Source organism: Bufo bufo, chromosome 10, assembly GCF_905171765.1.
Source record: "Bufo bufo chromosome 10, aBufBuf1.1, whole genome shotgun sequence".
Classification (NCBI taxonomy): domain Eukaryota; kingdom Metazoa; phylum Chordata; class Amphibia; order Anura; family Bufonidae; genus Bufo; species Bufo bufo.
In genome coordinates this window covers 88,430,708-88,456,159 of record NC_053398.1, presented here as the reverse complement: position 1 = coordinate 88,456,159, position 25,452 = coordinate 88,430,708, and the positions used below count along the sequence as shown (strand labels likewise).

Here is a 25,452-nt window from a genome sequence, read left to right as displayed (position 1 = left end):
GCCAGATACAACAATAGTCCTTAAAAGGACTTTGAGGTCTCTAACAATTGCACGCAATTTAGTGCCAGCCAATCACTGTAATGCCAGTAACCAACATGGCTACGGCATTACAGTGAGTGGCAGTACATACCTGCACGTTTATGGCTGCGTAGCAGCCAACAAACGTGCGGGAGGAGACTCAAGCATGGCGCTCGAGCACACGCGGTATTCGGCTGAACACTGCGATATGCCAAGCATCGCGATGCTCAAACTGAACTGGTGTTCGGCTGAGCATGCTCTTAGTGGCACCTAGCATTGTCCATAAGTCAAATTTAAAAAAAACTAATGAAATACCTTGCTTCTACTGTATGGTTACTTCATTCTTCCACCCTGCTGCTGCACCCTGCTGCTACCAGCAGTACTGCAAAGGCGCTCTTTGCTGGGTCTCTGATGGCGTCATGACGTTGTCACATCACATGTGACCCGGCGCAGGAGGTCGTGATGATGTAATCGCGACCTCCTGCACATTAGCATCGTCTCATAGGCCTCAGGCCTAGAGGCCTTTAGCCTATAAGGCTAAATGGTAGGGAATAGGAACCAATAGTTCCTGTCCCCACCGCTCAACAAGGGCGCTCCCCGTGGAGCAGTACCAGATGGTTCACGTCCCGGTATTGCTCCCCGGCCCAGTGGCTGGGGACCACTGCATTAAACCATTAATGGTTCCATTAAGTATACAAATCATTCCACAGAAAACAAGCGCTCATAGGGCTATATATTAATGAACTAGCATTAGGGTAGCCAGAGGTCCAGCTTTAGGCTGGACCGTTCGATTTCCTGGCTCCCTGTCCTCCGTCTTGTGCAAGGCCTGGATGGACACACACTGGGGTGCACTTTTTTTCTGTAGCTCCACGCTCAGGCAGCATCATTGCGCTATCTGAATGTGAGCTGCAGGCACAAATTGACTGACGGAGTCATCTCTCAATCCCAGTCAGTTACTAAACCCAGCCAACATGTCACTCTGTGACTGACTGACTGAGGGTGAGAGAAGTACTCCAGGTTCCACACAGCTCGCCTTAAGTCTTCCAGTCTTTATTTATTTCTTTTGCCAGCACAGTTACTGGGAGAATGGCGTGACTTAGCAGAGTTAGGGGCATGGCCTAGAGCAGAAATGGGCAACCTGAGGCCCTCCAGCTGTTGCAAAACTACAAGTCCCAGCTTGCCCAGACAGCCTACAGCTATTAGCCTACAGCAGGGCATGGTGGGAGTTGTAGTTTTACAACAGCTGTAGAGCCGCAGGTTGGCCATGCCTGGCCTAGAGTGTCCAGATTTTTTGGGTGTGTAGCAAGTGGCCAACCTAACTAGCACACATACGCCATATTATTTACAGCATGGTAGACAGGGGATTATTGTATTCATGCAGTAATATGAAATAAAAAACTGTTATGTTTGTTAATATGAGAGTGAAAATATTTTCAAAGCAATGTATGTTGTGTTTCTGCATGTGTACAGTATAACCAGAATAATAAGAAAGGATTGTATTGAATGTAAAAGATTTGAAGAATATCTTTTCCATCCTGTCAGATATACTAGACCTAAATTCTCATGTAGGAGACACACGTTTGGTGTATTTTTCCTTCCCTGTCTCTGTGATGTCTCTTCGTCTGCCTCTCTGCACTTATTGCGGTGTCTCATACTCACAGTTTGTCACACTTGCTGTATGATTATGTCACTGGGTTCACACTCAGTATATTTTCTTTGTGTCTATGCACTTTTACGTTAAGCCTTTTGCTGTATGTAACTTTTTTTTTGTTCTCCCTCTTTTCCAGACTACTCCCACCTTCAGTGCCTGTCCCTCCTCCCTTGCCTGCCTCTCTAACTCCCTTTTTCCCCCTCCTCCGTCTTCCTGTTTTCTCACTCTCTGTTTCTTCCCTGGCTGCTCTCAAGACATTGCTCCCATCCGGAAAAACTTTTTTACCAGAGCCTCCGGCTTCAGGGACTGTCACTGTCTATGTGCATGCCTACATCTGTCTGCGAAAGCTTTCTCTTTGTTTCTTTTCTCCCTCTAGCTGACTGCTTTTTTTGTGTCTCCTCATCCGTTCGTTCATCATCATTTCTCGCATTCCAGTCTGCCTTTCTTTTCGTTTTTTTCTTTCTTTAGCCAGTTTAATTTTTCTGGTAGGTAATAACATTCTAAGCATAGAAATCTACATTTGATCTTAGAAGCAGGTATAATCTAACATTTTTCATTCTATGGGACAATATATTGCGTATTGTAGCGGATATGTAGGAGATAACATTTTGAGCATCTGTCCAGAAAGTATAATTAGGCGACTCACTTACACTATGCACAAGTATACATAGGATTGTCCTGTAGCACAGCTTTCCTACTACCAAGTGGATGGTAAATTCTTTGTCGTGGACGCTGTCCTATTCCGGATGAGGTAATCATGAGAGGTAACAGGCAATAATAAGCAGTGACAGTAAAGTGTCAAACGGACAAGGCTAAATACACATAGACAACACACAGGGACACTTTCTGTAATTTCAGCATGGCTCCAGCACGTTTCTATCCTACATTTTCTATCCTGATCCTCTGGTTGGGAACATTTGTTTGTTACTTTTCTCCGGCTGCATCGCGTGAGCGCTTCAAGGTGGTCTTTGCCCCAGTAGTATGTCAAAGGACATGTCACAAAGGCTATTGTCATGACGTCTGCAAACCTGGGAGCAACATGACGCTGATAGCTGAGAATGGAGGTTCCACAGACACGCTGACAGGATCTGGATTTAGAGTGGGTGAGTATTTGTTCCACTCAGACACTGGCCAGTTGGGGCTTGACGTAGGCACACAGATAGCATATCCTACAGGCCATAGTCATTCCTCTGCAATAAATCAACAAATGAGGTGACTTTCTTTTACTGTGACACATTGTACTTTAATTCCTATACATTAACTGTATACTGTACACAGAGGTATAAAGCAACCGTCTTCACACTGAGCAATAGTGATACTAGAAAAATAATGCTACAGTTAATAAACATAATAAAGAACTAATGTTTTTTTTTTACTGCGGCCCATTGATTAAAATTGGCTGTTTTCCAGCAGGGTGGCACCATGACACAAGCAAATAGGAATTTGTATGTTGGTGATTATCAGGATAGAGATTTGTACAAAGCACAAAAATATACCTGTGCTCCAAAGAGAGATGTGTCTTGAAAATATCAAATTTGTCTCTATTGTGTGAAATGTGTTGATTAGAAGCCCATCCACTTCTCTCTTTCCTGTGCTACATACGGTAGTTCTTATAATTAGTGATTACATAGATTTTGTCGAGGACACACATTTTTAATTGTTTAATTCATGTTTATTTTGCAGATTTGTAAATGGGTTGGCCAATCTCACACATTGTTGGCATATCGCTAGGATATTCCCATCAATGTCACCTCTGAGACCCACACCCATCTCTAGAAGGGGCCCCAAAAGCAATGGAGAGCACACAGTGCATGCACAGCATGTTCTCCATTCACTTTTACGGGAGTGCCCAAAAAAGCCAAGCACTGCCTTAGCTATTTCCAGAACACTCACAGAGGTGAATAGAGAGGTGGCCTCGCTTGCGCTGTGCGTTCTCTATTCACTTTTAAAAGAGTTCCAGAAATGGCTGTGTGCACTCGCTCTGTCCTTTTTGGAACTCCCGTAGAAGTGAAGGGAGAACAGGTTGTGCATGCGCGGTGAGTTCTCCTTCACTTTGTGAGACCCTTCTAGAGAGAGGTACGGGTCCTAGAGGTAGGACCCACATCTATCTAGCATTGATGACATATCCTGGCGATATGTACTATAATGAATTAGATGGGCCAACCCTTTTAAGGGCTAAGGCCCCTTTATATGGGCCAACTGTGCAGACAATTATCAGGAACAAACCATTCATTCCTGATAATTGCCTGATCATGAGCAGAGTTGAGAACTGCATTTACATACAGCGATCAACAGTGGCGTACATAGAGAAGTAAGGGACCCATAGCAAGGATCAAACCAGGCCCCCCACACAGGACAGAAGGGTTTCTGCCTAAACCCTTTTAAATGACCTTTTGGCCATTTTTCCACTGCTTCATTTGCTAAAAGTTGTTCCTTTAGAGGGTAGAACCCTGACCAAGTTTTTACCTCCAGTAGAAGAGGAGATAATCCCAACTAAGACTGGGCCCCCTCTTGCCCTGGGCCTCATAGCAGTCGCCTGGTCTGCCGCTATGGTAGTTACGCCCCTGGCAATCACCTCCGCTGTATGGGGACCAGTGTTCGCTACTGAGGTCACTTGTCCCCATACAGATTCATTGTTTCCAAGCAGCAAGTCCCTGTTTACAGTAAATAATCTACTGCCGAGCAACAATGATTTTGGTGTCTACATCAGCGATGCTATCACCCCAATCAACAAATGTTTGCTTATTTTTAAGGCTACTTTCACACTTGCGGCAGAAGGATCTGGCAAGCAGTTCCATCGCTAGAACTGCCTGCCGGATCCGGCAAAACGTATGCCAACTGATGGCATTTGTAAGACTGATCAGGATCCTGATCAGTCTTAAAAATGCCTGATCATTCAGAAAAATGCATTGAAATGCATTGATCCGTCTTTCCGGTGTCATCCGGCAAAACGGATTCGGCATTTATTTTTTTCACCTTTTTTTCAGTCTGCACTAATACATTCCTATGGAAAAAAATGCCAGATCCGGCATTCAGGCAAGTCTTCAGTTTTTTTGGCCGGAGATAAAACCGTAGCATGCTGCGGTTTTATCTTTTGCCTGATCAGTCAAAATGACTGAACGGAAGACATCCTGATGCATCTCCATTACTCTCCATGATCAGTTCTTTTCCGGCATTAAGCCCTTTTGACGGAACTCAGTGCCAGAAAAGAAAAACGCTAGTGTGAAAGTACCCTAAGGCGATCAGCAGCACATTTACACAGAGCAATTATTGTGAATTAGTGTTTCTAGGAATGCTCCTTCAGGATAGTTGCTCTGGTTGTCGACTCATGTAAAGGGGCCTTTAAATCTCAATGACCATCACAGTCCCTGACACCTTTAATTATTCACACCATTCGCACTCTCTCTAAAGTGACCTATAAGTATTTAATAGCATTGTCTGACGCACTGTGCTATTCAGTCTATCTATCTAGCATAGAACACCAATGACAAATATAGAGGAACCAACAGCGTCCACTTGAACTTAAATTCAAAATAGTAATAATTCAGTTTAATGTTCTAAAAGTTTCGGAATAATACTTGAAACGTAACATTTGTTTTTGCATAAACTATATTTTAATTAATAACTTACCGTACATTTATCATATTTACTCAGCTGGTTTGCATTGCAATTGTGCATAAATATAATTTTTTTGTTTAGTTACATATTTAGTCAGTTTTGCATTGGAATCTGATAGTAGACAAAAAAAAAAAAAATAGTAGCCATTGGCTCCTGAACTGAAAAATTTAGGAGCCAAATTAAATTTTTTGTTGCCAAATCGAAACCGAATCAAAATTTTGGTATCAGATCGGCGTAGGGTTGTTTCGATACCAAAATTTTGATTCGCTTTCGTCACCATAAAAAAGTATTGCGATACTCAATACCACCAAAAAAAAAAAGCCGCGTGCATTTCACATTTTATGAAACGTTCGGCCCATAATAGAACAGTCCTATCCTTTTTTTTGGGGTAACAAGGTGACTAAAAAATGGCGAGTCGCATGGTTTTTATTTAATTATTTCTGTTACGGCGGTCACCGCATAGGAGATATTTTTTAATAATTTAATAGTTTGGACTTTTCGGACGCAGCGCTATGTAATATGTTTATTTATTGTTTATATATTTTATATGTAAAATTGGGAAAGGGGGGATTTAAACGTAATATTTTAGGGTATTTTCATACTAGCGTTTTTCATTTCCTGCATAGAGTTCCGTCACAGGGGCTCTATACCGGAAAAGAACTGATCAGGTATATCCCCATGCATTCTGAATTGAGAGCAATCTGTTCAGGATGCATCAGGATGTTTTCAGTTCAGTCATTTTGACTGATCAGGCAAAAGATAAAACCGTAGATCTCCGGCAAAAAAAAAACTGAAGACTTGCCTGAGCATTTTTCCCCATAGGAATGTATTAGTGCCAGATCTGGCATTCAAAATACCGGAATTCAAAATACCGGAATGTGTAAAAAGATGCAAGACGGATACGTCTGTCCGCATGACAAGCGAAGAGATGGATTCGTTCTTGCAATGCATTTGTGAGATGGATCCGCATCCGGATGCGTCTCACAAATGCTTTCAGTCACATCCAGATCGACGGATCCGGCAGGCAGTTCTGCCGCAAGTGTGAAAGTAGCCTTAGTGTTTGTGTTTTTTTTTTTACTTACTATTAGCCCCCTTAGGGGCTGGAACCCTTGTCCTATTCACCCTTAGGCCCCTATCACATGGGCGAGATTTCTGCGCGGGTGCAATGCGTGAGGTGAACGCATTGCACCCGCACTGAATCCGGACTCATTCACTTCTATGGGGCTGTTCACATGAGCAGTGATTTTCACGCATCACTTGTGCGTTGCATGAAAATCGCAGCATGCTCTATGTTGTGCGTTTTTCACGCAACACAGGCCACATAGAAGTTAATGGGGCTGCGTGAAAATCGCAAGCATCCGCAAGCAAGTGCGGATGCGGTGCGATTTTCACGCATGGTTGCTAGGATGAAAGTCTATTCACTGTGTTATTTTCCCTTATAACATGGTTATAAGGGAAAATAATAGCATTCTTTAATACAGAATGCTTAGTAGAAGGTCAATTGAGGGTTAAAAAATAAAAAAAAATGAACTCACCTCCTCCAATTGATCGCGTAGCTGCCGGTCTCCTGTTCTTTCTTCAGGACCTGTCAAATGACCTGTGGTGACATCAGTGCTCATCACATGGTACATCACATGATCCATCACCATGGTAATGGACCATGTGATGAGCTCAGTGACGTCACCACAGGTCCTTTGACAGGTCCTGAAGAAAGAACAGGAGACCGGGAGCTACGCGATCAATTGGAGGTGAGTTAATATTTTTTTTATTTTTTAACCCTCATTGGCACTGCGCCACCAATGTTTATTATACTGGGGTGTTGGGGGGTCGCACTGTGCCACCAATGTTTATTATACTGGGGTGTTGGGGGGGCGCACTGCGCCACCAATGTTTATTATACTGGGGTGTTGGGGGGGGGCGCACTTCGCCACCAATGAAGATAACTGACCTGTTAATACAAATACAGGAGGCGGGTGCTGGAATCAAATAGCCAGCACCCAACCTCTATGACAGGGAGCTGTGATCCGCTGCAGTTAACCCCTCAGGTACCGCACCTGAGGGGTTAACTGCAGCGGATCGCAGCTCCCTGTCATAGAGGTCGGGTGCCGGCTATTGGATTCTGGCACCCGCCTCCTGTATTTGTATTAACAGGTGAGTTATCTTCATTGGTGGCGCAGTGACCACAGCCCCTCCCCTCCTCCTCCCGTGTCTCTCTTCTTATTGGCGGTGGCGGCAGCACAGGGGGGAGGGAGAGACTCCTCCACTGCGTTGCTGAGAAGAACATCGGCGGCGGGGCAGAGAACTATCGTCTCCTGTGCGCCGCCGCTGTATTCAACTGCAGAGCTGCGCCGGCGGGTCTAGTCGCAAATGGCAACAAGACTAAAAAGTTTTGTCGCCATTTGTAAATTCTAAGTCGCATTGGCGACCATTTTGGTCGCCATCTGGAGCCCTGTAGTGTGTGTATTGACTGGTCATTTATTCATTTTAATTTTAATTAATAAACATTGTATCATTATGTGTGATGACATGTATGTTCAATCTTTTCTATCTCTATGTCATTCTGTATGATGTATATTTGTTGCATCCTTTTATTATGAGACATTAACATATTTCTGCATTACTTATAAATGCTTTTATCTTGTCCAAGAAACAAATAAAAGTTAAAGGGTATGCTCTTCTGTTAAATCAACCATACTTCTTCCTAATCCACCATTTCTATTGGCAAGAAATAAGGGACAATGGAAGAAATCATGACTGCAGGATCAGACTACACAAGATTTTATTTAAAGCCTGTGACCACAGCTTTGAATAGGAACTGTAGACACATCAAGAGGATATTTATATTCTAGACAATTTGCTTCCAGACGAGATGCTTCATTTTTTTTTATTTTAGATGCACTTGAGCCCTAAAAAATGACTGCAAACATGTACACATCCTCACAGCCCTCCCCTGTGTCATAAATATACATTGTTGGTTGGTGGGCCTCAACATTAAGAAACATACATTTACAGTGCATGCATGGTGTAGTCTCAGGAGCTGAGCCTGCACCATCAGCAGTGAGTTCCAGCTGTAACATACAGCTATCTTTGATATCAGTTGTCTCACCTCTTTAGAAAGAGTTGGTAGACATTGGGAGGACATTGCTTGGACATCCCATTGGTGCCCCCACAATGTGATCACATGGTGCCTACGCGTTTGTATAGAAACAGGCATAAACAGAGGATCCCAGGACTGCCATCATTGAACAGGTATAAAACACTGCACATGTGAATCTAAATCATTCTCAACCAATGGCTAGTTGTCCCTGAGTACTTACGGGATTCTCCCCAGTGGTAAGTTGCCTGAGCTTTAAAGAGGACCTGGCAGTAGGGCAATCCGAGAAATGGGCTTAAAGGGAACCTGTCATGTGGATATTTGATTATAATGTAACTAATTATATACAATCATTAACTACTAAGTACCTTAGATGTATTCACTTACTGGTGTGACAGATGGTTACCTCATAATATACACACAAAGATGCCGCATGCTAATGAGCTGATTGGTGTCCGGCGTGATGTCATTGAGTCCAGCGTATATTTAAATCAGAGCTATAGCCACTCCCCTGCCCACCTGCTGCTGATTCCTATGGAAACAAACTGTCATTCAGCAGCAGGTGGGCGGGGAAAGTCAGGAGCTCATGAATATTCAGGACTCATCATTATCAGCTGGAGCTTTTCAATACAAGATGTTGGCAGATTGACTGGGTCAATTAAAGAAAGTGACCCAGCATTGTGCTAAGAGAATCAGTCACTTATTTATGTTGCCCTTAGTTAGGACACCATAAAACTGGTGACAGGTTCCCTTTAAGTTAAGGCTGGTGACTAGAATTCAGTGTCTGTTGTCAGGCAGAAGTTCAGTACATTGGAAGTAAACAGAATATAACACCTTTGCTGGAATACTAGACACAAGAAACTTAAAGCTTTCATGGGTTTGTAGTAAGTGAGATAAAAATCTGTACCTGCCGAGTACCCCCCGCTGTGCTGCCACCCTGCCTGGCTTTTTAAAACAACGCTCCTGCGCCCCGTTATGGCCCCCTGCAAATTTCGCTCAGTATGCTAATACTGAGCATCGGAGCAATAGGGAGGAGATGAAGTCTTTCTCTGTGGGTGTCTCCTTCTCCCTGGCTGTAGCACTGTGCAATCGCAGCGCAGAGCGTCACAGCCAGGAAGAGAAAACCTCCCTGGCTGTGACACTCTGCACTGCGATTGGATAGCGCTACAGCCAGGGAGAAGGAGACACCCACAGAGAAAGACTACGTCTCCTATCCATGTGACAGAGCCGAACAGCAGTTCGGCCGAGCATGCTCGCTCAACACTACTAAGGATCTTGTCCCACATAGCAGCCACCACCGGGCCAAGACGCAGTTAAAACCGTGGTGTGGCCATAAACCAGGTGGATGTCCAAACATAGAAACATAGAATGTGTCGGCAGATAAGAACCATTTGGCCCATCTAGTCTGCCCAATATATCTGAATCCTATGAATAGTCCCTGGCCCTATCTTATATGAAGGATAGCCTTATGCCTATCCCATGCATGCTTAAACTCCTTCACTGTATTTGCAGCTACCACTTCTGCAGGAAGGCTATTCCATGCATCCACTACTCTCTCAGTAAAGTAATACTTCCTTATATTACTTTTAAACCTTTGCCCCTCTAATTTAAAACTGTGTCCTCTTGTGGTAGTTTTTCTTCTTTTAAATATGCTCTCCTCCTTTACCGAGTTGATTCCCTTTATGTATTTAAAAGTTTCTATCATATCCCCTCTGTCTCTTCTTTCTTCCAAGCTATACATGTTAAGGTCCTTTAATCTTTCCTGGTAAGTTTTATCCTGCAATTCATGTACTAATTTAGTAGCTCTTCTCTGAACTCTCTCTAGAGTATCTATATCCTTCTGGAGATATGGCCTCCAGTACTGCGCACAATACTCCAAGTGAGGTCTCACCAGTGTTCTGTACAGCGGCATAAGCACTTCACTCTTTCTACTGCTTATACCTCTCCCTATACACCCAAGCATTCTGCTGGCATTTCATGCTGCTCTATGACATTGTCTTCCCACCTTTAAGTCTTCTGAAATAATTACTCCTAAATCCCTTTCCTCAGATACTGAGGTCAGGACTGTGTCAAATATTCTATATTCTGCCCTTGGGTTTTTACGCCCCAGGTGCATTATCTTGCACTTATCCACATTAAATTTCAGTTGCCAGAGCTCTGACCATTCTTCTAGTTTTCCTAAATCCTTTTCCATTTGGCGTTTCCCTCCAGGAACATCAACCCTGTTACATATCTTTGTGTCATCAGCAAAAAGTCAAACCTTACCATCGAGGCCTTTTGCAATATCACTTATGAAGCTATTAAACAAAATCGGTCCCAGTACAGATCCCTGTGGAACCCCACTGGTAACATGACCTTGTTTCGAATGTTCTCCATTGACTACAACCCTCTGCTGTCTGTCACTCAGCCACTGCCTAATCCACTCAACAATATGGGAGTCCATGCTCAATGACTATCATTAGTTGTTGAAATTGAAAGTTTACTGTTAGTTGATTGCTGATTGATAATGTCTGCAAGATTAGCTGCTACATGGGTCCACAGTTTTAATTGTACCATGTGAATAGAGATATAGGGATTAGATGTTATCTGTTTTCTTTTTCACAGTGGTTTGCCCCATAACATGTATGAACGGTGGCCAGTGCTCCTCCAACAATCACTGTCTATGCCCTCCGGAATTCACAGGGAGATTTTGTCAGTTCCCTGCTGTTCTCGGAGGGGGTGTGGGGCGAAGTCCAAGTGAGGTGAATGAAGGAGAAGGAATGGAGGCATCCTCAGGGAAACATGCAGTCTACGCTGTGCAAGTTATTACAGGAGATGATGATTCTGAAGGCAAAGGGGTGAAAATCAGCCAGTCTGCTCTTACAGTACCACTGGGCCCTGGACACAGTTCTGCGGAAGGTATTTTGTTTAGAAATCCTAGGAATTGTCCTGAAAATTACTTATATTGCATTACATATAGATACTGTAAATAAATCCACTAACCTGGCAGCAAGTTTTTACTTCCCATTATAATGTACGATTATAGAATGACCATTTGAAAGTTATAAAAATCATACGTTTGGGTCCTCCAGGATTGGAGAGACTTTTTGTAGCCGCACAAGGTCTTAGTTAATAAGTGAGAGTCTTGCTCCTGGGATTCCTCCTGTTACAACAGGAGATTAAGTGGAGCATCACTTACCTAGTCTTCATTTGAGTGATTAGGAGTCAGTTGAGACAATGGCGGTATATCCAGGTGATATGTCACCTATGTCTGTAGTAAGGCAACCGTTTTGAGTCTGAATATTTTATGCACACTTTCTATTATGTATTTGGTAGATGAACAAACAAACATCTAAAGCCACACTCATCATTATTGCTGTACATTATTTTGTTGACTTATCACCATTCTTTCTTGTGTTTTATCTTTTCCATCTCTACCTCCATATCCACTCTGATACATGTTGTTATCTCTCCTCATAGTTCAGGTCCTTCCACCTCTTTTAAATGTCCGAGTTCATCACCCACCTAATGCATCCATACAAGTTCATCGTATTGAGGGACTTGGAGCTGAAGGAACAGCAGGAGGTGGTAGCCAACACTTACTAGCTCATCCCGAAGGAAATAAGGCAGCACCATCCCGACCTGTCACCTACAAACCTCTAGGACGATGTTTTCAAGACACCCTACCTAAACAAGCTGTAAGTAATACTGTGAGAAAGTAGTTGGTGGTACATCTTGTCTTTAAAGTTACATAAGAAAATGTGATCACAATCTAACAAGTGTTATTGTATTGTTTGCTGTCATGATGCTCATCATGGAAGGGTTATGCTCCACATGTATATTTTGGTGATACTAAATGCTATGATTATAGATTTTTCATATACAAACTGAGGAAATGGTGAAATACTGTACTAACAAATCTGCCAACATGCAATATAAGGAGAGTCATTAAATGAACCGATTCCCATTAGATATCATATTCTCTTCACACAAATAATATTTTCTATTCCTGTGTAAAATTTTGTCTTGTATAAACTTGGTCTTAGTGCACCACATTCATGAAAATGGCTCATGCTGACTGATAAATCTGTTGCATCTTTAGACACCTTTGTCTAACGTTACACCATGTATTGGTCGGCTTGTTTTGTGCTAAAATGGTAGGTATCTTAAAAGGGTTTTAGACTTTAATACTGGTGATCTACCCTCTGGATAAGTCATCAGTATCTGATTGCAGAAGGCACCAGTGCTCCTGTGAGCGCCACGGCCTTCTCTGTGCTTACCAAGCATAGTGTCGTACATTGCATAGTGTCTGTGCTTGGTATCACAGGTCATCCCCTTTCACTTCTATGGGGCTGAGCTGCACCTAGGCCAAGTCACTGGCCTAGGAACAGCTGATCGGTGGGGGTCCCGGGCGTCGGATCCCCACTGATCACATACTGATGACCTATCCTGAGGATAGTTAAACAGTATTAAAGTCTCAGAAAACCCCTTTAATTCATGCCCCCTTTCACACAAAAGTTTCTAAACACATAATGATTGTGTTGCTATGCATGTGCACCACTTTTTTCTTTGGCACAAATAAAGTCAAAATGCTGGCTCATTTAGCTTAGTAAATCTCTCCCAATGTTTGCCATTTATGTAAATCTCTCCCAATGTTTGCCATTTATATGCTGTCCAGTGAAGAGTTACATCATTTAGTTACATGGTATGGCACGGCTTTCTACTACACCTGCTGTAGTTTTGCGTTTCCTTTTCATGCCCGCAAAAAAAGCAACTCCCATTTTTCCGGTGACTCATTGCTTGAGAATCACCCTGTGAAAAGCTGTCCCAGATTGACACTGCCAGAAGCTGATTCTCTGTAGTAAAAGGGCAGTGTGGCTGAAAATACTCCTGTGTGAAGTCAGCTGCCAGTGGGGAAAGGAGACTGACTCAGTCCAGAGTCTGCCCCAAGCAGCACAGATTGGCAGCAGTAATAAAGCAAAAAATGGATGAAAAGAGTATTTGTTATGGAGGAAACTCTGTAAATTACTTTAAGACAGCTATTGACAGCATTTCAGGTATGAAAATTATTCAAGGCATAACCCCTTTAATGGACGCTATTTTCTCTCAGATTAAGTCCTCATGCACACGACCGTCATTTTTTGCGGCTCGGTTGCAGACCCATTCACTTTAATGGGGCCACAAAAGATGCAGACAGCTATCCGTGTGCTGTCCGCATCCATCGCACCTTTCCGTGGCCCCGCAAAAAAAATATAGCATGTCCTATTCTTGTCCGTTTTGTGGACAAGAATAGGCATTTCTACAATGGGCCGCAAAAAACGGCACGGTTGTGTGCATGAGGCCTAACTATTTTTGATATTTGATGTTAAATGCTTAACCCTGTTGAACCTGCATTTGTTGATTACAATCGGTGAGATGGTTTGCATGCATATGTCTGGCTGGGCATACATTCAATGTATGCCTTTACCTGTACTGGAGGTACACAAAAATGTCAGAAAAGAGGGAATGCATTGCATCCTAATGGGATTAGCTTTATCTGCATTTCTACTCTTCATACACCAGTCTTTGAGTCATAGTTTGCCACTGGTTGCTTTTTCTAGAATTTGTAAACCACTGTGGATAATAAGTTTATCAAGTATTCTGAGCAAGTATTCTGACAGGTGAATCAATTTAAATGAAACCATAGCAAGTAATGAAATGAGAAAGAATCAGTATTAACAGAAAGGTGTGTGTATAGTGCTGTGTGATATCATTTTCCCAGATAGTTTGTCTTCTTCCTGTATTGCATATGTCAGGGGTAGGCAACCTCCGGCACTCCAGCTGTTGTGAAACTACAACTCCCAGCATGAATACTTCCTCTACTCTTCTCTGAAATCTCTTGGAAATGAATGGAGCATGCTTGGAATTTCACAACTGGAGTGCCGAGGGTTGCTGACTCTGGTATATGGTATGCCATAGCAGAAACTGTTTCTCCAACACTGCTGGATTTTTTGCAACCTGGCCTGTGATCCCATTAATTTCTATGGGATCACTGCTACTCTGTAATCCTGGCTACAACCAGGGGCAGATTGGCCATAGACCTTACAAGGAAATTTCCCGGTGAGCCAATTCCCTGGGGGCCGCTTGGGCTCTCCTCATGGCCGGCCAGTGAAAATTTTTGGAGATGTATTTTGTGCTGCTGGTAGTATTTTGTGATGGGCTGTGGTGTTTGGCTCTGTTGGGGTGGTATAATGTGCCACAATATGGTATTACTGGCCAGGTCTTCCATCAATTTGGACCCGACTACAAAACAGGGCCACTTTTAGTATTTTTTCATGGGCCACTTTAAGTTCCCAGTCTGCCCCTGGCTACAACCAGTGTAGCCGTACCCAAAAAATTATGAAATTATAGCAAGCTACAGAATGGAGTCTTTGTCCTACACAATATTGTCAGTTTCATCCAATTTAGCCTTGGTCTTTAAGGGGGTCACAATCACAGACTTCCTTCACGGACACCAGGATTCAGGTCCAAACTTGTACTTTATTGTGGTACATCACAAACAAAACTAAATAAACTCCTGCCTGTCTGAACCCTAACTAACACAACTTTGTTTACCCTGACTCACCTCTAAATACAGGGTCTCAGGTTCCAAGCCTTTAGCAGGTCAGCCCACCAAACACAGTCCACACGGGGAAGAGATACGGCTTCTCTAAGCCACACGGTCTCAGCCCACCTGACTCTGACCACACAAGCCTCCAGGCTTCCCTCTCTGTAAAGTCACTTCCTCTTCCGTAGACTGACAGTCCGGGATGGGCTTGGTTACACCTGGAGATCCCTCAGGCTAGGGAAAAAACCTGCCCTGGAATGGGGTGGACTGGGGAGGTCCCACTACCCAACCTACCTTCCCCAGTCCAATAAAATCCAGCCCATGAACTACTAAAGAAAAATAGCTTCAGCAACTATGTTTGCTGAAGCCAGCACCATCCTGGATCTTTCTTACCTCAGCCAGTTGAGAAACCAGGGTGAGATATACACCCCTTCCAGGGCTTTACCGCACACATCACTGTTCACATTGCCATAGAACGTATTAAAATCCATCAGTATACTGGCTCTGGATGATGCATGGATTTCTGATGATATACCATCAGTATTGCTTCAGGATTTCATCATGATTTACTTGCATATTCTTTCCTCCTTGCATTTTTGATGCACTCTAATAGACTGTAATGTGCATTTGAAAACAAATATGCACAAAACTCGGACATGCTGCAGACTTCAAATACCGACGGAAATTATATGCTCATGTGAATAGCTCTATTCGTTAACATAAGCAGCAGATTCTGGTACATAAAATCCGAGCCATATACGGATTGCAAATACACTCATTTGAAAGTGGCCTAAAGCTTGGTTCACAGTAAAATAACACAGGTCCTACCCCCTTGTAATATATGTACCAAAAAAATGAGAACAGGTCCCATCAGAGGGGACAACAATAAGATAACATGTCTAAACCTTTACTTTCTGCTTGCGTTGATATCTGTTACTTAGTTGTAAACATGGAAGGGAAATGGACCCCTAAAATCCTAGAGTGAACTAAGTCAACATTAGCTGGCAGAAAGTGAATGTAAGTTTTAGTAGCAGAGCACATGTTTGGCATATACTGCTCTATGACCATGTATTTATAGCACACTGCAGTGCCCTCCAGAATGTCTTTCCTTTATGGTGGTATAACACTTGGAGATCAATGCATACTTTTTGCGGACAGAGGACTCTTGTTCTTTACGTAATTTTATAATTTAAACAAAATATATAATAGCTGTTATATGCACAAGACGTGTTGCAGATAGGCCATTGGTCTAGGGATTGATTTAAGATATTTAGAGTCAGAAATAAATGTTTACCCCTGGTATACGGCAATTGGCATCTTCCTTATAGGGATTTTTGCCTTCTTCCGGATCAATACTGTAGAGATATCGGTTGCACTTGATGGACTTTTGTCTTTTTCAGCCTATTTCAATACTGCTTTTGCTTATAAACAAATGTACAGGGACAATAGAATATATCCAGCTGCCAAAGGCAGGAATCATGGTGTACCAAAACACCCTTGGTGCCTGAAGTTCATAATGGTAGCTGTCAAAAGGACATTCAATTTATTGCACTAAAGGGAATACATTCTCTATGAATTACAGCATAACTAGCTGTTTGCACTCATGGTCAGTTGTGGGGACAACTCCCAAACTGTCAGACTCAAGCCTTCCATTTATTACATTGAAGACTATTTATCTGAATGGCCACTGTTTTAAAGTGAATTCAAAGATTTGAGAATAAATAGGCTTGAACAGGCTAAGTTATAAAATGTTTACTAAGTGTGGTTAAATACATTACATACAGAACAGAAAAACAACTCACATACATAGTAAAAAGCAATAACTCTGACCTGTGATCACTGGGTGTAGTATGTTGTCGACCTTCCTACCTGTATCAGTGCACCGACCCATAGCCAACAACCAGTCATGGTACATTACAAGAGAGGGAGTTTTCTGGCATGCCACAACTTATACAGAGAATGAGAATGGGGGCTTAAAAGTGAGTTGAGAACTCCAGATGATAGTCAGGATGGAGTGTTAGAAACATATTTTTATTTTTTTTACACAAATAAGCCCAAAAAAACTTTTTAAAGGGGTTGTGCAGTGCCATGATACTGATGTCCTTTCCACAGAATAGGTCATCAATATCAGCAGCAGTCAGACTCGTGTGAGCTCTGCGTTTACTTCAGTGATTATTTGCACACTGTCTAGATTGTAGTCGTGGTGCAGTGTAATTACAGTATCCTCTACCATTCAAGTGAACAGGAGAGGGAGCTGTAATTACACTGCACCTCCACTATGGTCTAGACCAGTGATGGCAAACCTTTTACAGACCGAGCGCCCAAACTGAAACCCAAAACCAACGTATTTATCGCAAAGTGCCAACACGGCAATTTAACCTGAATACTACATTCTAATGTAGTATATATTCCATGTACTTTATCATTTTGCTATAATAACCTGCCTACATTCAATGCTCTGCCTATGCTGTTCATAGTGCGCCCTGCGCTGATGAATGGCAGGAAAAGTCTAAGGCGTATTGGTTCACCATAGACTTTTTCCATGATGCTGTGCATAAGACAGGGCTCTGAGTGCCACCACTGGTCTAGACAGTGGGCAGATATACAATGAGTTGGATGCTGTTTGAAGAGGCCACATAGCACTTGCTATGGGGCCCAGAGGTTGAGGGGGCCCAATCAAGTGTATGAACATTATACCTTTTTGTGAGGAACAACAATATGGCGGCTTTTGCTGTAATGTGGGCTTTCTGATATATTATACATATTTTTAATTGATACCTGTGCCTTTAATTTTCTTACAATAGGTGGTGGGGCCCCACTTTATTTTGTTATGGGACTCTATGAATTATAGTTACGCCCCTGTTGACGACCTATCCTGAGGAAAGGACATCAATCTCATTGCTCTGCACAATCCCTTTAAAGCCAGAATTCTGGAATACAGACAATAATGAACACACTTACAGAAGCTTTTAACAGGTTTATGCCAGTTTTCAGTTGGGATGGTTTAATTTCCTTTAAAGGGATTCTGTCATGAGATTTTACCCCTATAACCTAAACATATGCCCATGTCCTTACTAATAACATGAATCCTAAGCTGGCCTTATTAAACCTGCTTGTGGCTCTATTAGCCCAAAAAACAGTTTTTTATAACCTGTCAATCACCTACCTAAGGTGCCCAAGGGGACGTCCGTTAATACAGGACGCTAGAGATGAGTGAATCTGTTCTAAATGAATCTAATTTGTTTCCCAAAAATTATTTTTCAAACAAAGGTGATTTTTCTTTTGGGGGGGGGGGGCAATTCTATTACAGAAAAATAACACAAAAATGTGACCGCCATTTTGCATATCAAATTCAGTAAACCCAGCAGCAAAAACAGCAGTAAGATAAAAGATCATGTGTGGGAACCATAATCGCCTAATCACCAAACTACAAAGACCACACATGTAATACAAAAACATTCTTTATTGAGTCATTCCAGAGGACATACAATACATACAGAATAATATAAAAAAAGCAGTACAGATAAGCAATGTAAAGAATAATGCCCCTACCGGACTCCAGGCCCTTATACATACATTGGTCACACCTGGAAATGTATGTAACCACGTACCAAATAGTACTAGTAATCAAATAAATGGTCCACAGGTGTGAACTATACCGCTCACTATCATCAGTGCTATAAATACTATTGAGATCCAATCCTCAACATATTGCAATATATATTGCCCCCAAGAGAAAGCGAGGCGTGAAACGTACGTCAGGGTTTTCTGCCCCTCCTGGCTCCTGGTCTGTATGTCTCATCTATTCAGTGCTTTCTTTATTGTCCCCTCCTCTATTATTCTTATTAGAAGGGTTATTTTGATATCTGGATGATAATATTTGTATTTTTATCGGATCATATCCCCATTGATAGACTGATGTTTAAGACAATATTGCAATATGTTGAGGATTGGATCTCGACCGGTAGGGGCATTACTCTTCACAGCGCTTATCTGTACTGCTTTTTATATATTATTCTGTATGTATTGTATGTCCTCTGGAATGACACAATAAAGAATGTTTTTGTATAACATGTGTGGGCTTTGTAGTTTGGATATCAAATTCTGTATACTAGTGAGGAAGATAGGGCAGGGAATATGAAAACGACGGAACACCTGACCCTGGGTGGAAGCCTGGCAGATAGGCTTGTCTATAATGCCTTGGAGTCAACCTGACAGCCAATCAATAGGGACAATATAGACTTGTCTATTAGGCTCTATGGCTCAAAGAGGTAGATGTCTCTTAATAAATTAGGCAAATCACTGTCAGTCCGTGCGCCAGAAACTGAATATGCCGGGACAGGACTGGTGTAAGTTATAGCTAAACTTACACCATTTTGTGGCATAACTTATAGTAAATTCAGTGGGCTGTGCCAAGCCCCACCCATTCATAAAAGTGAGAAACTTAAAAATTTGCAAATTATTGCCCTCACATGGCGTGCACACAATGTGCGACTTATTTACACCCCAATAGTGGCATAAATAGATTGATAAATGTCTCTCAGTGTGTTTTTACATAGGTAGTTTGTTAACACCACCATACAACTGTAGCTATATATGTCACTGTCATTCTGACATAACTAATGCTGTCTTTGCATTATAAAAAAAAGAGAGAGAACGACAAGAAAAAAAAATAGTCCTTAGAATGTCACACACACCTTTTCAGGGTAACCAGCACATTCTTTTTGGGTCAAATTTATTGGTACCCAAATCGAATCTTCTGACCTATTTGTTAGAATCGGAACCTAAATGAACTTCAAGACTTTCAATCATCTCTAGGAGACATTTATATAATTTATATGTATCCAATTGCAAGTGGATAATAATTATCCTGTAGCCTGTTTTGCCTCACAGGCTGATTTTAATTAGCATGAGTATATAATTTACTCTGCATGCATGTTGGTACTTGTAGTCCCTGGATTCAATGGAGACCATTTTGGCACCACAGAGATATAAACCAAAAGGGGTACAGTATGCATGTGGAACCTACACCTCCTGAACTTCATGGTCGCTGTCATGGCACATAACAGGTGAAGTTAGTGTTAGGTTCCCGTCTTATAGAGATCGCCTTGACGTGCGACAGACGGGCTCAAATTTTTGGACAAAATATATTTGCCAAGCATCTCTAATTTATTAGCATAGCATTTGCAATGTAATATGTCTTTGTTTTGTAGAGTGCTGTTTCACTATGTGTTGTTCTATTTGTGTTTTCAGCCATAGCGACGTGCACCTACGCATTGGGATGGAAATGGGAGAGTGAGCGGTCCAGTAGATGGAGATGGGAGAGTGCTCAGTCCTGTAGCCTAGGCATCTATTGATGCCGGAAGTCTCTCCTGGCTCGGCACTCACTATGCTTTGTCTCGTATAATCACTTTTGAATTTCTGATGGAAGAAGAAGCCTAATGTGTAGAAGGCTAACAATTCTGCAGGCTTCAGTAATGAAATCTCCCAGCATTCCTGGATTAATATCTGGTCTAGTGATTCAAATTGTGGATATTGTAGGTTTTACACATTATTCTAGGCTTTTAACTCTGTTGTCCCATTAAGACAATTTATGGGACTACCAGCAGTGTCCGAATACAATATTCAGCAGCCTCATAAAGCTGAATGGAGCGGCTGCGCTCAAGGATGAGTGCAGCTGAATTCTCCATGTAAGCAGTGGAGAATAGGCTTCCATTTATGGGATCGGCAGGGGCCCCAGTGGTTGGACCCCCAGCAAATACTTATTTCCTATCCTGTGGCTAGGTGATAACTTGTTTTCCTGGGACAACTCCTTTTAAACAACTGACAGGTAAAGTGAATAACATTGATTGTCTCATTACAATGGCACCTATCAAAGAGCGGGATATATTCAAATGATTTCAATGATTTAAAATGGCCGCAAACAACCTGTCCTAGAGTGTGAGTAGGACAAGTTGCCCCCACTTGTAGGGCTGCCCTTGGGGGAGGCCTCACTACACATATGAGTGTAACTATACCCATAGCAGCCATAGTACTTGCTGTGGGGCCCAGGGGGGCCCATCGTGTGCAAGAAAATTGTACCTTCTTGTGGCAAACAACAATATGGTGGCTCTAATTTTGCTGTAATGTGGGTTTTCTGATATATGGTACTATTATACATATCTTTAATCATTGCTTCTTATCCTTATATTTTCCTGCAAATCAGTTATGCCCCTGACTACACAATACTCTGGCACTTGCATATACTATATTATATAAACAGTGTTCCTGTCAGGCTGCTCAGCTATGAGGGCATTTGGTAGGCAGGATCACATCATTACTATCTATATATTAATTGTATAGTGAAGCCCTCACCACCCTAGGCAGCTCTGCAAGTTGAGACAACCAGTACTGCTCACATTCTAGGACGGGATTCTTGTGGACAATTTAAATCATTCCTGGACAGGGTTGCCAACCAGAATTTTTCTTTTTTCTTGACAAATTATCCCAAAATCATGGACAGCCAACATTTTTTACGGACAAATTGGAAAAACATAATGAATGATACAAATTCAAGGTAATACAAATAGCTCTATATATCGATAAGAACTCATTTTCAGTATTTACTGTGCGCTGTAATATGATGATAATTACCACCAAAATAATATAGTCAAGTACCACTAGCCTCAAAAAAAAAATCACAGACAAATCTATTTTTATTCACGGACACAGGAAAAAAAATTAACTATTTTCACGGACTGTCCAGAAATTTCCGGACGGTTGGTAACCCTGTTCCTGGATAACCCAGCAGCAAATAAATAGTCAGTTCTTGAAGTTGATATGTTGGAAGCATAAAGGATGGGCTAGTTTAAGAATCTGAGTGACTTTGACAAGGATCAAACTGTGATGGCTGAGCCTACTGTAGCACAAATTGCTTAAACAAAAAGTTAAAGTGATCCTCCAGTTCAAGAAAAAAAAAACCTAACATAACATTTATATACTGCTTTTCTTTTCAGCTGTGGATCCACCAGTTCCTGGGCTCCCTTTCTGCATACAGTTTGGCCACACCACTTCTTAGACTGCCTGATGAACTGTCAAAGACACTTCCTACTGTCCTTGAATCCAAGATCAAAGCTGGACAAGCAGGAAGTGTTGGCCGTCTTGGATGACAGAAATGGAACTTGGGAATCAACCGATCTGCAGCTGAAAAAATGAAAATGGAGTCACTATGCAGTTAATTGCCCTGATTTATCACACCTTCACTGCAGAATTCTGGCGTGAAAAAGTCACAAAAATAGGGCTTTTGCGACTTTTTGGACTCGCTTGCACAAAATTTTTTGATTTTTTTGCATTTTTATACCACTGACTCCAGTTTTGTAATGTGGGTGGAAAAGTGGGTGTAGTTAGCTATGTTAGGCTACTTTCACACTAGCGTTTTTTGCAGATCCATCATGGATCTGCAAAAACGCTTCCTTTACAATAATACAACCGCATGCATCCGTCATGAACGGATCCAATTGTATTATGTCTTATATAGCCAAGACGGATCTGTCATGAACACCACTGAAAGTCCATGGGGGACAGATCTGTTTTCTATTGTGTTAGAGAAAACGGATCCGTCTCTATTGACTTACATTGTGTGTCCAGACGGATCCATCTGTCACGCTCTAGTGTGGGAGGGAAACCCCACACCAAACATAGGAGGGAAAGGGGAAAGGAAATAAGGCATGAAAACTACGAAAGGAAGATGGACACCTCCTAGTGAAAACCCTAACCAAAGCGCTGACTAACTACCAGTATGAACAGACCCCAAAGGTAGGCGAGTTCATACATAGGAATACCTAAAGTCCTATCTAACCCTAAAGGACCCTGGTACTAATGACAGAAATGAGACAACCTGTTCCTCCAAAAGAAGGATGAATGGGAGTCATCCTAAGGTCTAATACAAAACGACAAGGAAATGCAACAGCCAAAATACAAAGGGAAAAGTAACACTTAACTTCCAAGAAGCTATGGCAGCACCAGGAACTCAGCCGAGATCCAAACATCAGCTATCCACAGGTCCAACTGAAGCTATAAACCACATAGCATTGTGGGAGAAACAACTATAAATAGGGAACGTTAAATGACCACAATAGCAACACCTGGAGGTTAAGGGTGCGGCCAGTACCAGAAACACAGGTGCCTATTGATCCACAAGGTAAACATGTCAAATCAAACCACGTGTTGCCAGTTTCAAAGATCTCCTGGCACTCGCTGTCGGTGGGACGTCCGTATGTCTCGGTACGTCCATAAGAACCGTCTTGCTCCACGCCACATCGCGGACAGAAAATGCTGCTTGCAGCGTTATTCTGTACGCGATGGGAGCACAACCAAATGGAACGGAACGCATTTTGGTGCACTCCGTTTCATTCAGTTTTGTCCCCATTGACAGTGAATGGAAGCAAAACTGAAGCGTTTTCATCCGCTATTGAGATCCTATGACGGATCTCAATAGCGGAATTGAAAACGCTAGTGTGAAAGTAGCCTAAATGAGTTTGACTCCAGATTTATCATTGAGACTTTTTTTTTAAAAGTCACAAAAAAATTCACAATCTCACTCCATGAGGAGGGTGGCGTAGAAAAACTGGAGTAGCTTCTCTAGACAAACGTTTTTAGGTTTAAGGATATGACAAATTTATCAAGTAACATGAGACATTTGATAAATGTGGCTCGAAGGCAGACTCAAGCAAAACTGACTTCAAATTTCCCCCTCATTATAAATCTCCCCCAGTGTGTTTTTTCTTCTGATCCGGAGGGTTGCTTTATATGATAAATGTCAGAACACATTACAGATTAGTGTAGCTGCAAACTAGTTACAGTACCCATGTTGATCCTTGTCCATCACTGAAAGTGGCATGTGAGCATCAGAACTGGTTTTGGAGAAATGAAAGAGGTGGCTTGGTCTGATGAATCACATTTTGGGATGTGCTTAACCCCTTCCGGACTAGCACCGTACTAGTAGGGCGCTGGACTGGTATTTAAAGATGTCACCACATTTGAGTGAAGCGGGCGCTATAGCTGCAGGGTGCATGTTTCATACAGCAGACACCCGCAGCTTATGTCTGTGACTGGCGATAATGCCGGCTGCAAATATTTAACACTTCAGATGCTGTGGTCAGCGCGAGCTTTCGGTTATGTGCTGGCTCCCTCCTGCGGCAATCGGAGGAGCCGAAGCTTGTATGCAGCAACCCCTGTCATAGAGAATGACAGAAGCCTGCTGCAGAATGTTTCCTATGAAGCCCCTGTTTGTAGCAGTTAATGCATTGGAGAACAGCAATCTAATGAGGAGTATAAAAAAGTGTAAAAAAAAAAATCTAATAACTCAATAAAGTGACTTAATAGGATGGAAGATCACATTCTGTCAGCTGCCAGACCTAACTCCAAATACCCTCACTCCCAACTAACACTCTGACACAAACTTCTTGGTATAAATGGCCGTAGCAGCCCGTTTATTAAGCAACAAATTCTTCATCAACTTTTCTTTTAACGATCATAATAATGAACACATAAACACATAAATAAATGCAATAACTTCCAACACATTGCGAAAGGATCCTAGAAGGCAACCCAAGCAAGCTGCGTTCTTCACTCCCATCTCCACTTGACTCTCCACCTTACCCTTGGCCGCAGTCACCGACCCAAAGGTACCAAATCCTCCAAAATTATATCTCCATCCACCCCTGTGGGCATTTTAGCCCAAACAGGAGCCCCAGCCATCAGCTTAACGAACCTCATGAGATGCACGCTCCAACGTGTCATGCACCTCTTAAACATTGTATTGCCTTCCAGGACCCTCTATTAACCTGCCCCCTTAAGAAACCCTCACTTCCACCGAAACAAATTAATAACCAAACCATGGGCGGGAGGGTGGGTAACTCACTGAATATCACCGGACACTGCTGCAGATCCCACCCCCACATTGGGTTATAAACAGCCCGCGAATTATAACCCCCGCCCACTTTCTTAACCCTGCATACACCTATCCTGAAAACCCACTTAACCCTTTCCTGCCTACATACTTCCCCCTAAGTCAAGTTACACTACGCTACTGTCTGCGCCCCGCTCCGTTGCTTTAATTTTTTTGAGGAAGGCTCTAGTACTGAGCCGAAACGTCGTATTTCCATATGGGTGAATAAACTTCTTTTCATTAATTTTTTGGACTATATATATATATATATATATATTTACCGTATTTTTCGCCCCATAAGACGCACTTTTTCCCCCCCTGCGTCTTATGGGGCGAATGCTGGCAATTTACATCGCAGTCCGCAATGCTGCAGCATCGCAGACTGCGATGTATTAGTGAGGAGGGAGGAGGGTCTGTAGTAGGCAGGGAGAGCGGCGGGGCCGTGCAGGTACTGTACTCTGGCCCGCCGCTCAGTATGTACTGTATTATACGTAGTGTTAATCATCAGATCTAAACTGCGCTCCCCATGTGTACCGTACTTACCAGTACATGTCACGCTCCTGTAGTAAGCACTAGCA

The 25,452-nt window shown here is 42.4% G+C and overlaps 1 protein-coding gene across 1 annotated transcript in view; it reads left to right on the top strand.

The window, feature by feature from the left end:
* Positions 1-1,861: 1,861 nt before the first annotated feature.
* Positions 1,862-25,452, top strand: part of LTBP3 (latent transforming growth factor beta binding protein 3) — a 260,095-nt gene continuing 236,504 nt past the window's right edge. The window contains exons 1-3 of the mRNA XM_040409069.1: positions 1,862-2,772; positions 10,986-11,279; positions 11,841-12,058. Coding sequence (XP_040265003.1) covers positions 2,529-2,772; positions 10,986-11,279; positions 11,841-12,058 — 756 coding nt within the window. The 5' untranslated portion in view covers positions 1,862-2,528. The remainder of the gene's footprint in view (positions 2,773-10,985; positions 11,280-11,840; positions 12,059-25,452) is intronic.